Below are 13,672 nucleotides of genomic sequence, written 5' to 3' on the forward strand. Positions count from 1 at the left end.
GAAAATCGCTTTCCTCAAACGTTCAAGCGATCCATGAAAGTTTTTGTCACGTGACTGACATGTGGTTGACATGTAAACAGGAAACACATGTTACTTGGAAGTTGATGTTACAGATCACAAAATGCTGCAACCTATTATTCATAATCTGAATTGTAAAAGAATTGTTTTAGCCAGTAGTTCACCTAGACGTAAACAAATACTTGAAAACATTGTAAGACTTAGCGTTCTTAATAATACCCTAATAAATACAGATGACACTTAGTTCAAATAAGTGTGAATATATGAGTTCACACTTCTGTATCTGTATTGCCATAATTGATTCATCAAAGTAACCAATTCTGGCTCTTATACAATGCAGATGAAGGCGTCGTTAATCTACTGATGTTTCCTGAGAGCAGATTGGAAGCTCTCCACACTTTTTGTGCGCACATTACAGTTAGTCCAAATAATTATGACATCTTGAAAGGCTATTATATTTTTTTTTCTTTGACGCCTTACATCGACAGGAAAAATTTAAAAAAGCCTTCCAAGACGTCATAATTATTTGGACTAACAATATAGTGTCTTCTAGGTGGTTCTAATTATAATTATGGCACTGGCTACTGTTACATGGAAATGTTACAATAATAAATAAATTTATTCATAGCTTTCAGACTTTGGACCTTTACAGCTAATGTCAATTTTAAGTTAAACACCCATATTTTGTTAAAGACTATATGTTGCCTTCTATTTTAGTCCCAAAAACCCTCAACAAATATTCTACGAGGTTGGTAGGTTCTGGTTTAACAAGTTAAAACCTTTGGGGTGTTTTTAATTTTAAGCCATTGATCCACTGTTTAAAAACAAACCCTTAACAAATATTTTATGAGATTGATAGGTTTTGGTTTAACAAGTTGAAGGGTGTTTTTGGTTTTTAAAAAGCCACTGATTCACTGTTTTAAAAAAAATCCTTCGTCAACCTCCTGAGTTATCTGAATTTAAACAAGATTTTTTGTTTTATTTGCCAAAAATCAATGCACTATATAGTCAGAGTTTCTGATTTTCATTGCAGGGATTAAAGTTTGAAATTGTGAAATCAAACTTTGAAGAAAATTTGGACAAATCTAGCTTCAAAAGTCCTGTTGATTATGTTAAAGAAACAGCTAAACAGAAGACTATTGAAGTGGCATCAATTCTTGCAGATAAACAGGTAAAGTTAATGTACATGCACCTTATCACTTAAACAGGCAAAGTTATTGTACACACAACTTATCACATAAGCAGGTAAAATTAATGTGCATAACATGAACCTTATCACATAAACCGGTTGAATAAAAGTACCATAATGTACAAACAACAGAGTTAATTAAATGTACCATACCACTCAAACAGGTAAAAATATGTAACGTATTACTCAAACAGATTAATTTAATATACCATATCATTGAAACAGGTAGATTAAATGTACCATACTCACACCAACAGGTAAATAAATGTGCCAAATCACTCACAAGTAAATCAAATGTACCAATTCATACAAACAGGTAAACTAAGTTTACCATATCACCCAAACACTTTGTTTACCATATCACACAAACACTTAGTTTACCATATCATCCCAACACTAAGTTCACCATATCACCCCAACTGTTGTGAATTAGTTATAGTTTCAGTTTAGTATTTTATACTCTTTTATTTGCTTAACGTTTTACTGCCATTTACGTAACAATAGGCCCGCAACGTCGTCACTTGCCGACGTCTCTTTGTATATCTTAGACTCTAGTAAAGCATACGAAACATTGAAGACGCTTTTGTGTTTACTCGCCTTTATTATTGATACGTCCAAAACATTGGTGCTGTGACAAAAACAGAAGAATACGAAAGATGAGTACCGCTACAACGAAGATGAAGACCAGACGAGCTGGACATCGGGGAGTTCTTACAAAGTTGCTAAAGAAAGTGGAACCGAGTTCCGAGGAACTTTTGCAGGAATATGACGTTAGCGAACTTTCTACCATTCGTCGATCAACTGAACGAGAAGATTGTGGAGGAACTATCAGAAGAGGAAGTGAGGGAAGAAATAGAGGAAGCCGACAGATACACGTATGACATAGAAATGGCAGTAACCAAACTTTCAAAAATCATTAAGGAATCGGAAATCACAAACAGTCAAGTAAGTCATTGCTAAACCCAAATGCACAGGAGTTTATTAATTACACAAATCATCAAGAAAGTCAGCCACAGCCCAGTTTCATGCACGCAAATACATCAGCGTCCGTTTTTTCAAACTCCAGCATGTACCACAAACTTCCCAAATTAAATTTACCAACGTTCGGCGGGAATATGTTAGAATGGCAACCCTTTTGGGATTCGTTTAGTGCTACCGTACACGATAACCTGTCTTTAAACGATGTACAGAAATTTAATTACTTGAAATCTCAACTGTTTTCGGAGAAGCCACCCAATGCTTAGCAGGTCTACAAATAACTAACACAAATTACGGACAAGCATTACATGTACTGAAACAAAGATTCGGTCAACCACACAAGATAGTACAAACATACATGCAGAGTTTAATCACCCTTCCCAGTCCAATGTCAAATATTACACATTTTGAAAAATTCTACGACAGCATGGAAAACTACATTCGTGGCCTTGAAAGTATAGGGGAGTCTCACGAGTCGTTCGGAAGCCTTTTAGTGCCCATAATATTAAATAAACTACCTGGAAATATATGAGAAAACGCTAATCAAATAGGAAAGAGAGACATAACCAAGAAACCGTGCATCTTTTGTCAAGGAGTTCACGCCCCATTAGCTTGTAAAAATGTCATGGAAATTGAAGATCGAAAACGAATTGTTAAGGAAAAACAGGCATGTTTTGATTGCTTAGGAAATCACAGAGTTGCCGATTGCAAATCCGATAAGACGTGTAAAAACTGTAATAAACGACACCATACTAGTATTTGTTCAAAGAATGAAACACACTTGTATACCAAGTCTAAAGATAGCAGTACATCAAAACCAGATACTGATGCCACAGTCGCAAGCATGCATTCATCCACATCATCGGTAAGATCACAGGTATTGTTGAAAACCGCGATAGCACCTATCACGTATGACAAGACACATTTTAACACAGCCAATATACTATTCGACGAAGGAGCCCAGCGAAGCTTTATCACATAAGAGATGGCCGATTTATTGAACCTGAGACTACATAGGAAAGAAGCGATAACGATATCCGGTTTTGGTGAATCCAACAAGAAGGTTAGAAATTTACAAATTGCTACTATCTATATAAAAGGTCTAACGAATACGCTTATCCCTATTGAAGTCCTTATAGTACCACAGATTGCTTATCTGATACATACATATGCAAGGAACCAGTCAAGTTTTCCGCATTTAAATGGATTGAAGTTAGCCCACCCAGCTTTACAAGACGAGGATTTTGAGATATCAGTCTTAGTTGGCGCCGATTATTATTGGGTTATAGTTGGAGACAGAGTAATTAGAGGTTCCGGACCAACCGCTTTACAGTCCAAAGTAGGATACTTGCTATCAGGACCTATACAATTGAACACTAACAGTAACAATCAATCATCGTCATCGATTATGAAAATTTTGACCCCACACAGACTAGAAGAATGTGAAATACATAAATTTTTGGAAATCGAATCCATAGGAACAGAAAAGGACAGTGAAGTGAAAGCGATGCAAGAAATGACCACTTACCAAGAGAATAATATTCATTTGAAAGCCAATAGGTACATCGCCAAGTTCCCATGGAAACAGGAACATCCGGAGTTGCCTAGCAACGAAATGATTGCCAGAAAGAGAACATACAATGTGATAAACCAACTTGCTAAAGAACCAGAGATGCTTAAGATATACGGTAACATTATCAACGACCAAGAAAATCGAGGTTTCATAGAGAAGGTTGAAACCCTGGATGAGACTACTAATCAAGTACATTATATTCTGCACCACCCAGTGAAAAAAGATTCATCGACTACACCGATACGTATAGTATATGACTGCAGTTGTCGTCAAGATTCAGAATCACCCAGCCTAAATGATTGCCTTTCTTCCACACCGCCGCAGCTTAATAAGTTAACAGATATTCTTACAAGATTCCGCTACGGGAAATACGCCTTAACAACTGATATTGAGAAAGTATTCCTCCAGATTGGACTAGACGAAGAAGACCGCGATTCCACCCGATTTTTCTGGCTGAGAGATCCAAGCAACCTTAAGAGTGAACTTGAGACTTACAGATTCAAGGTAATTTTATTCGGAGCGACATGTTTGCCATTTATTCTTAACGCTACATTATTGAAACATTTGTCAAAGGTTAAAAGTGCTACTGCTGAAATACTCAAGCGTGATTTGTATGTAGACAACATACTTACAAGTGTCAATACGGAAGAAGCCGCATTAAATTTCTTTGAAGAATCTAGAGAACTCATGACAAATGCAGGATTCAATTTGAGAACATGGAAGTCAACTTAGCAACAAAGCTATAAAGGCAAACATACTTGATAAGGATAGCGAGACGAAAATTCTTGGAATGCTTTGGGATGCAAAGTCAGATATATTGACTTTTGCGAAACTAAATGAAGATCTTATAGATATTGACAATTCACAAGCGACAAAGAGAGAAGTATTGCTTAAATCATCGTCAATTTACGACCTACTCGGAATTCTTGGACCAGTGACCGTAAGAGCTAAGCTACTGATACAAACATTATGGAAAGAAGGATACGATTGGGACCAGGTGTTAGCAACATAGTCAAATTATGGTGTGAAATTTTAGATGACATCCGAGATGTAACTGTTAATACGAAAATCGCACGACATTATTTTAACGATCAAAATGAGAATGAAAGCAACGAGAAAATAACACTGCATGTCTTTGTTGATGCCAGCCAACGAGCTTATGGAGCCAGTGCCTTCTTATGTAAAGGAAACACTTCTTCTCTCGTAATTGCAAAAAACCGGCTCACTCCACTCGCCAAAATGACATTACCAAAGCTAGAATTGATGGCTGCAGTAATAGGAGCTCGAATAGCTAAAACCCTCACGAAAACCCTAAAACCACAACGCACAGTACTATGGAGTGACAGTCAGATCGATCCGAGATCCAGAGCCGCTAACGCCGTCACATCTACTGCAGGGAAGAAGATTATCGCAAGAGAACAATTCTGATTCAGAGGTCCATTATTCAAATTTTACAGAAGCAAACAAACCTTACAACCATAAAGTAACTTTAATTGAACACTTTGCAAAACGATGGAGAATGGAATACCTCACCGGATTAAGAGAATTTCATCGCGTCTCCTGCGACCAAAGCGCACATGTGAAAATCGGTTCCGTCATACAAATCATGGCCAATTCACCGAGAATGATGTGAAAACTAGCAGTTATAGAAGATTTGATCACCGGGAATGATGGAGTAGTGAGAGCAGTCAAACTTCGGACATCAAATGGACTGATTACCACGAGACCAATTGTGAAACTGGTGCCATTAGAAATATGAACTTTAATTGTTAAAAATGTTTTTTCAATACCCTTTTTATGAACAATACATGAACAGTAATTGCATTTTGCGGCCCCCAGAATGTTGTGAATTAGTTATAGTTTCAGTTTAGTATTTTATACTCTTTTATTTGCTTAACGTTTTACCGCCATTTACGTAACAATAGGCCTGCAACGTCGTCACTTGCCGACGTCTCTTTGTATATCTTAGACTTTAGTAAAGCATTCGAAACATTGAAGACGCTTTTGTGTTTACTCGCCTTTATTATCGATACGTCCAAAACACCAACACTTAGTTTACCATATCACACAAACACTTAGTTTACCATATCACGCAAACTCTTAGTTTACCATATCACCCAAATACTTAGTTTACCATGTCACCCAAACACTTAGTTTACCATATCATCCAAACACTTAGTTCACCATATCACCCAAACACTTAGTTCACCATATCACACAAACACTTAGTTCACCATATCACACAAACACTTAGTTCACCATATCACACAAACACTTAGTTCACCATATCACACAAACAATTAGTTTACCATATCACACAAACACTTAGTTCACCATATCACCCAAACACTTAGTTCACCATATCACCCAAACACTTAGTTCACCATATCACACAAACAATTAGTTTACCATATCACACAAACACTTAGTTCACCATATCACCCAAACACTTAGTTCACCATATCACACAAACACTTAGTTCACCATATCACACAAACAATTAGTTTACCATATCACCCAAACACTTAGTTCACCATATCACCCAAACACTTAGTTCACCATATCACCCCAACACTACGTTCACATATCACCCCAACACTTAGTTTACCATATCACCCCAAAACTTAGTTCACCATATCACACAAACACTTAGTTTACCATGTCACCCAAACACTTAGTTTACCATACCACACAAACACTTAGTTTACCATATCACCCAAACACTTAGTTCACCATATCACACAAACACTTAGTTCACCATATCACCCAAACACTTAGTTTACCATATCACCCAAACACTTACTTAGTTCACCATATTACCCTAACACTTAGTTTACCATATCACACAACCACTTAGTTCACCATATCACACAAACAATTAGTTTACCATATCACACAAACACTTAGTTCACCATATCACCCAAACACTTAGTTCACCATATCACACAAACAATTAGTTTACCATATCACACAAACACTTAGTTCACCATATCACCCAAACACTTAGCTCACCATATCACACAAACACTTAGTTCACCATATCACACAAACAATTAGTTTACCATATCACACAAACACTTAGTTCACCATATCACCCAAACACTTAGTTCACCATATCACCCCAACACTACGTTCACCATATCACCCCAACACTTAGTTTACCATATCACCCCAAAACTTAGTTCACCATATCACACAAACACTTAGTTTACCATGTCACCCAAACACTTAGTTTACCATACCACACAAACACTTAGTTTACCATATCACCCAAACACTTAGTTCACCATATCACACAAACACTTAGTTCACCATATCCCCCAAACACTTAGTTTACCATATCACACAAACACTTAGTTTACCATATCACGCAAACTCTTAGTTTACCATATCACACAAACACTTAGTTTACCATATCATCCTTACACTTAGTTTACCATATCACACAAACACTTAGTTTAGCATATCACCCAAACACTTAGTTTACTTTATCACCCAAACACTTAAGTTTACCATATCACCCAAACACTTAGTTTACCATATCACACAGACACTTAGTTTACCATATCACACAAACTCTTAGTTTACCATATCACCTAAACACTTAGTTCACCATATCACCCAAACACTTGGTTTACCATATCATCCTAACACTTAGTTTACCATATCACCCAAACACTTAGTTTACCATATCACCCAAACACTTAGTTTACTTTATCACCCAAACACTTAAGTTTACCATATCACCCAAACACTTAGTTTACCATATCACACAGACACTTAGTTTACCATATCACACAAACTCTTAGTTTACCATATCACCTAAACACTTAGTTCACCATATCACCCAAACACTTGGTTTACCATATCATCCTAACACTTAGTTTACCATATCACCCAAACACTTAGTTTACCATATCACCCAAACACTTAGTTCACCATATCACCCAAACACTTAGTTCACCATATCACACAAACAATTAGTTTACCATATCACACAAACACTTAGTTCACCATATCACCCAAACACTTAGTTCACCATATCACACAAACACTTAGTTCACCATATCACACAAACACTTAGTTTACCATATCACACAAACACTTAGTTTACCATATCACACAAACACTAAGTTTACCATGTCACACAAACAGGTATACTAAGTTTACCATATCACCCAAACTCTTAGTTTACCATATCACTCAAACAGGTAAATTAAATGTACCAGATACACTCAAGAAGGTAAGAAAAGGTTAAAAAACACAGGTGAATTAAATGTACCATATTCACACGAACAGGTAAAATAAACAAAATGTACACTATCACATGACTCCACAGACTAGAAAAATTTTAATTCAACCAGTAAGTTTTTGCAAAATTTTGTTTTGACACATATGAAAAATGTGGGAATATTGGTCTTCTGACTAGAAGTTGGAAATTTTTTAGTGCAGACTGTCACAAACTGGTTGAATAAATGTCCCATACTACAGGAACATATCACAAAAAAAGCATGAACATTCATAACAGCATTCTGTATCCATCATTCCTGTCACATCATGCCTATAAACCATCTCAAGTTTAACAGACATCTGATTACATGGTCTTGAGAACAGGTACGATAAAGTTTGTCACACAAATACTTGCTGATCTTGTTATAGGAGCAGATATTATAGTTACCTTGAATGTTTTTGTTTTACAGACACCTGCTGACCTGGTTAAAGGAGCAGATATTATAGTTACCTTGAATGTTTTTGTTTTACAGACACCTGTTGACCTGGTTATAGGAGTAGATATTATAGTTTCCTTGGATGTGTTTTTGTTTTACAGACACCTGCTGACCTGGTTGAAGGAGCAGATATTATAGTTTCCTTGAATGTTTTTGTTTTACAGACATCTGCTGACCTGGTTATAGGAGCAGATATTATAGTTACTTTGAATGTTTTTGTTTTACAGACACCTATTGACCTGGTTATAGGAGCTGATACAGTAGTTACCCACAATAATGTCATATTTGAAAAACCAAGAGACAAAACTCATGCTTGTGAAATGTTAAAGCAGTAAGTCTTTATAGATATTAACTCTTAAGTCATTTGGTCTTTGGTGGAAAGTTGTTTCATTGGCAGTCATACCCTTTGTTCATATCTTTATAATACTGTAAGATGAAATACAATATAATTGCTATTACATTTTATCACTTTTTCATAATAAATAATGAAACATCCTTAGATTCAAATGTTCAGAATTGATGATGCATTCAGACAGATTTCCATAAGTCCAAGACTAATGGTATTAGCAAGACCCCTCTATATTTCTTAAACCATACATTGATTACATTTGTCTTGTAAAGTTATCATTCAATTTCATTCAGAAAATTGCACTCAGAATTTTCCATTAGTTCATTAGAAAGTCTCATTTGAAATTTTGAAAAAAAGGCTCATTTGTCATTGCAGTCATGTCCAATTAAAAATGCTCTGTTTCAATAATATTTACCTTCATATGTTGCCATCTATACCTAAAAACTTGACATCCATGAAAAAAAGAAAATACACAATAGAGATAATTTGTTAAGTACAATCCCCCTCTGATATTATCACTTTTTTTTATATTACAGGTTCAGTGGTAGTATTCACACAGTATGGACAGCTGTAGTATTAATAACACCTATTAACTCAACAGGTAATATCATAAGACATTACTAAGTTTAATTTCCTTTTTTTACAGCTAGCTCATGGAGCTATACCATTAATACTGTAAGTTGACAAGATAACTATTAATAGGATTCTGTATGATAGTTAACACTTCATGTCATATGATAAGCCTAGACTGACTCAACCAATTACAAAACTTTTGTGCACAGTATTTATACCTGTAAAAAGAAGGTAGGTCCCTTGTGCTATTTGAAATCTTAAAAAAAGTGTTATAAAGAAATAAGTATATCAAAAATGCTGAACTCCAAGGCAATTCAAACAGGGGCAGTCCATAAAAACTGACTAAATCAAACACTTTCAATCAACAAGTGGAAAGCAACTATCATATCCTGACTAAATCAAATGCTATCAATCAACAAGTGGAAAGCAACTATCATATCCTGACTAAATCAAATGCTATCAATCAACAAGTGGAAAGCAACTATCATATCCTGACTAAATCAAACGCTATCAATCAACAAGTGGAAAGCAACTATTATATGCTGACTAAATCAAACGCTATCAATCAACAAGTGGAAAGCAACTATCATATCCTGACTAAATCAAATGCTATCAATCAACAAGTGGAAAGCAACTATCATATGCTGACTAAATCAAACGCTATCAATCAACAAGTGGAAAGCAACTATCATATCCTGACTAAATCAAATGCTATCAATCAACAAGTGGAAAGCAACTATCATATCCTGACTTAGTACAGGCGTTTTTCATAGAGAGGAAGAAACTAAAGAAATTAGTTTTTGTTAAAACTCACAAATCTTTTTGTGCTATAATTTCAACCAAAGCTGTCCTATTAGTTATGCTATTCAAAAATGATACTCAATGTCAAAGTTGACTTGTTTTATGTGTGTAAAATTTACCATTAATTTTGAAAGACATCTTTTTGACAAAGGATTTCATTGTATATTGATATATCAGATGGATTCCAGGTGTCAACTTTTAAATTTGGGCTCAAAAAAGAAACTACTTTTTTATGCTGGAGTTTATTTTTTTTTTTTGTGTATATATATATACACATGGAAAAAAGTATTGCAACACCTTGATTTTTTAAAACGTGAAAACTCAGCCTCTTATTTTGGATGGAATATGATAAAATATTTGTAAAATAATATTGAAACGTAGTTAATGATAATATTGGCATTAAATTGAACAAAAAATGTATAAATAAAAATGTTTTTTCTAACCAAAATTTTTTTAAACAAACAGAAGTGTTTTTAGTACAAAAATTTGCGTTTTACAACTTTTACTGTAGTCGAACTTTACAATGTCAGACATTTCAAAATTAATCTTTAGATGATTGTTCACATCATGGTTGATTGTTATACGCCAAAGAATTAGTACTTTGTGCGCAGCTTACATTCAAATGGATAACCGCATCTTAACATCTTCTGATTCCTGCCGTAAGTCAACATATTTGTTGCTAAGGTAGCAGCAACCATTCCTGACGAAGGGTATTGTTTAATTCATGATGTGTTTGAACTGGGGTGTCCTTTCATGCACTTTATGCCCAGTAGTGTCCCAAATATGCTCGATATGGTTCAAATTTGGGTTACTATCTGGCCAAGGAAGATAAACCCAAGTCCATTGGAGCAACGGATCTTCCTCCACGATGCTAATTTCCAACTTTGGCGAGCTCTGCACTATATTCGATACGAGCAACTGTGTGTCTGTTCGTAAGCAAAGGTCCCCGAAATGGTCTTATCGCACGATAACCAGTAGCGATGAGCCAATCTTGAACAGTTGTTGTTTAAAGGCTCCTGTATGGTCATCACTCTCTTTTTAGGATTGTATTGTTTGCAATGGGTTTCCTTCTGAATAACCTTCATTATGCTTGATTTTCCCCCTGCAGATGTTATAGGGGGTCTTCCTGATCTCGGAAGGTTTTTAACATTGTTTGTTGCCTGATTTTTATTCTCAGAACAACTTATAGTGGAATGGTGATGACCAACAATACGTGCAATTGTAACAGCGAAATACTTGCTTCTCTCATGCTGATTATCTGCCATCTTGCTGGAGTTATGAGTAGGTGACCAATTACAAGGTGTCAATCACATAATTTTAGAAAGTTAGTTATTTAAAGTGTTGAAAACAATGAGGATAAAAACATCTGTTTTATTGTTTACAAGTACAGTAGCTGCATGTGCAGATAAGAACTTATCGAGTCGATATTTATTGATTAAACTCAGGTGATATTTAAATAATGTTTAATTAGTTCTATTTCAACAAATTATATCACAAAAAAATAAAGAGTGTTTTTTTAATTTGAATTTCAATTTGGTGTTGCAATACTTTTTTCCATGTTTATGTAATCCCATTTTTACAACAAAAAAAAAGACAATGTTTTGATTAATTCCAAATTTTAAACTGTTATATTAGGGGAGATAGCATAGATCTTTTAAAATAAGTAGCAAGAAAACCATAAATTATTAAGAGGAGAAGATGATTTAAAATAACAGAATTTGTTTATTTTAGTATTCAAAGGAGATAGATTGTGTGCAGAAGCTGAAAAATTTTATATCACAGAATTCCAAGAATCTACAGATGTTATGATGACAAAACTTACACCAGAAATCATTACATCTTATGTGGATACAGGGGAAACATTGTAAGTTTGTTATTAGATATTATATACACAGCTAGGGATTTCTTAGGAAAATAGAAAGTTTGATTTTTCAATCTGATTCATATGATATCCTTAACTTTGCTCCATATCTTTCGATTTGCTTAAGTATTGAACTTCTTTACCACCACTGGACCAATTTTTATTGACCTAATGTTATGAATGACTAAAAGCAGATATCATGGAAATGAAATATTTTGGATATTTATTAATGAAATATAGTTGATGTTTATTAATGAAATATTGTAGAAAGGTGAAGGTATACAAGCTGCTGGATGGGAGATAACTCTAATGTGATGAGATTATATAATTTACAGTTTTATTATATTTTACAGGGACAAGGCAGTAGGCTATGGTATACAAGCTGTTAGAGGGTAGATAACTCTTATGTGATGGGATTATATATTTTACAGTATAATTATATTTTACAGAGACAAGGCAGGAGGCTATGGTATACAAGCTGTTGGATGGGAGATAACTCTTATGTGATGGTATTACATATTTTACAGTTTTATTATATTTTACAGGGACAAGGCAGTAGGCTATGGTATACAAGCTGTTAGAGGGTAGATAACTCTAATGTGATGGGATTATATATTTTACAGTATAATTATATTTTACAGAGACAAGGCAGGAGGCTATGGTATACAAGCTGTTAGAGGGTAGATAACTCTTATGTGATGGGATTACATATTTAACAGTATAATTATATTTTACAGAGACAAGGCAGGAGGCTATGGTATACAAGCTATTGGAGGGGAGATAACTCTAATGTGATGGGATTATATATTTTACAGTATAATTATATTTTACAGAGACAAGGCAGGAGGCTATGGTATACAAGCTATTGGAGGGGAGATAACTCTAATGTGATGGGATTATATATTTTACAGTATAATTATATTTTACAGAGACAAGGCAGGAGGCTATGGTATACAAGCTATTGGTGGATCGTTGATAGAAGGAATTAAAGGAGACTATTTTAATGTGATGGGATTTCCTTTACACAAATTCTGTTGTAATGTTTCAAGAATATTTTGTCATCAGACATAGGAATAAAGCTGCTATTTTAAACAGTAGTCTCATTTTACAACCTGCCAAAAGCAGACATGATATAAAGTAGAGCAGCTTCCTATTTTGGTTCCTCTACAAAGGAGGTTAAGGGGGACTTTAGGGTTTTCTCTCCGTCAGTCTGTCAGTCCATCAGTCTGGCCTGAAAATTTTGTGCAGAGTTATGGTCCTTGGACTTGGTTCACTTAAATAATCAGTTTTCCACACTTTTTTTGTCATGCTTGAAGAAATGACTTGTGTTTGTTATATAGTTTACACCATGACAAGTTATAAATCAAGTAGGCATTTTGTTCTTGTACAATTAATTTTTAACCGAAAGGAATATATATCCTTTGGCATATAACTAACTGTGTACATTGTGTACCAAATCAACAGACTCATTGTGTATCAAATCAATAGACTTACTGTACCAAATTTGTGTACAATAAACAAATTAGAAGACTATCCAGTAAAATCCGAACTATTCATTTGAAGGCTATTTTAGATATTTGTAAAGACAGATAATGTAGATTTG

At 34.8% G+C, this 13,672-nt stretch overlaps 1 protein-coding gene across 4 annotated transcripts; it reads left to right on the plus strand.

The window, feature by feature from the left end:
- The first annotated feature begins 58 nt into the window (after positions 1-58).
- On the plus strand, positions 59-13,161 carry LOC143084804 (putative bifunctional dTTP/UTP pyrophosphatase/methyltransferase protein). 4 transcript variants are annotated; one of them, XM_076260855.1, is made up of 6 exons: positions 59-211; positions 1,052-1,189; positions 8,713-8,816; positions 9,371-9,435; positions 11,940-12,072; positions 12,999-13,161. In XM_076260855.1, the coding sequence occupies exons 1-6, from the start codon at positions 122-124 to the stop codon at positions 13,138-13,140; spliced, it is 672 nt and encodes a 223-aa protein (XP_076116970.1). In that variant the 5' UTR covers positions 59-121; the 3' UTR covers positions 13,141-13,161. The 4 variants fall into 4 exon arrangements, with proteins under 4 accessions (XP_076116970.1, XP_076116972.1, XP_076116971.1 ...); XM_076260857.1 differs by lacking the exon at positions 12,999-13,161 and adding an exon at positions 12,807-12,950; XM_076260856.1 differs by lacking the exon at positions 12,999-13,161 and adding an exon at positions 12,519-12,749.
- Positions 13,162-13,672: the final 511 nt, after the last annotated feature.

Source organism: Mytilus galloprovincialis, chromosome 8, assembly GCF_965363235.1.
Source record: "Mytilus galloprovincialis chromosome 8, xbMytGall1.hap1.1, whole genome shotgun sequence".
In the NCBI taxonomy this organism is placed as follows: Eukaryota; Metazoa; Mollusca; class Bivalvia; order Mytilida; family Mytilidae; genus Mytilus; species Mytilus galloprovincialis.

What these genes read in the sequence shown, in the direction of transcription:
- LOC143084804 (XM_076260855.1), top strand. Translation starts at nt 122, where the DNA reads ATGCTGCAACCTATTATTCATAATCTGAATTGTAAAAGAATTGTTTTA. An exon ending in AACAAATACTTGAAAACATT is followed by an intron (nt 212 to 1,051) that starts GTAAGACTTAGC and finishes TTTTCATTGCAG; the next exon opens with GGATTAAAGTTTGAAATTGT. An exon ending in GCTTGTGAAATGTTAAAGCA is followed by an intron (nt 8,817 to 9,370) that starts GTAAGTCTTTAT and finishes TTTATATTACAG; the next exon opens with GTTCAGTGGTAGTATTCACA.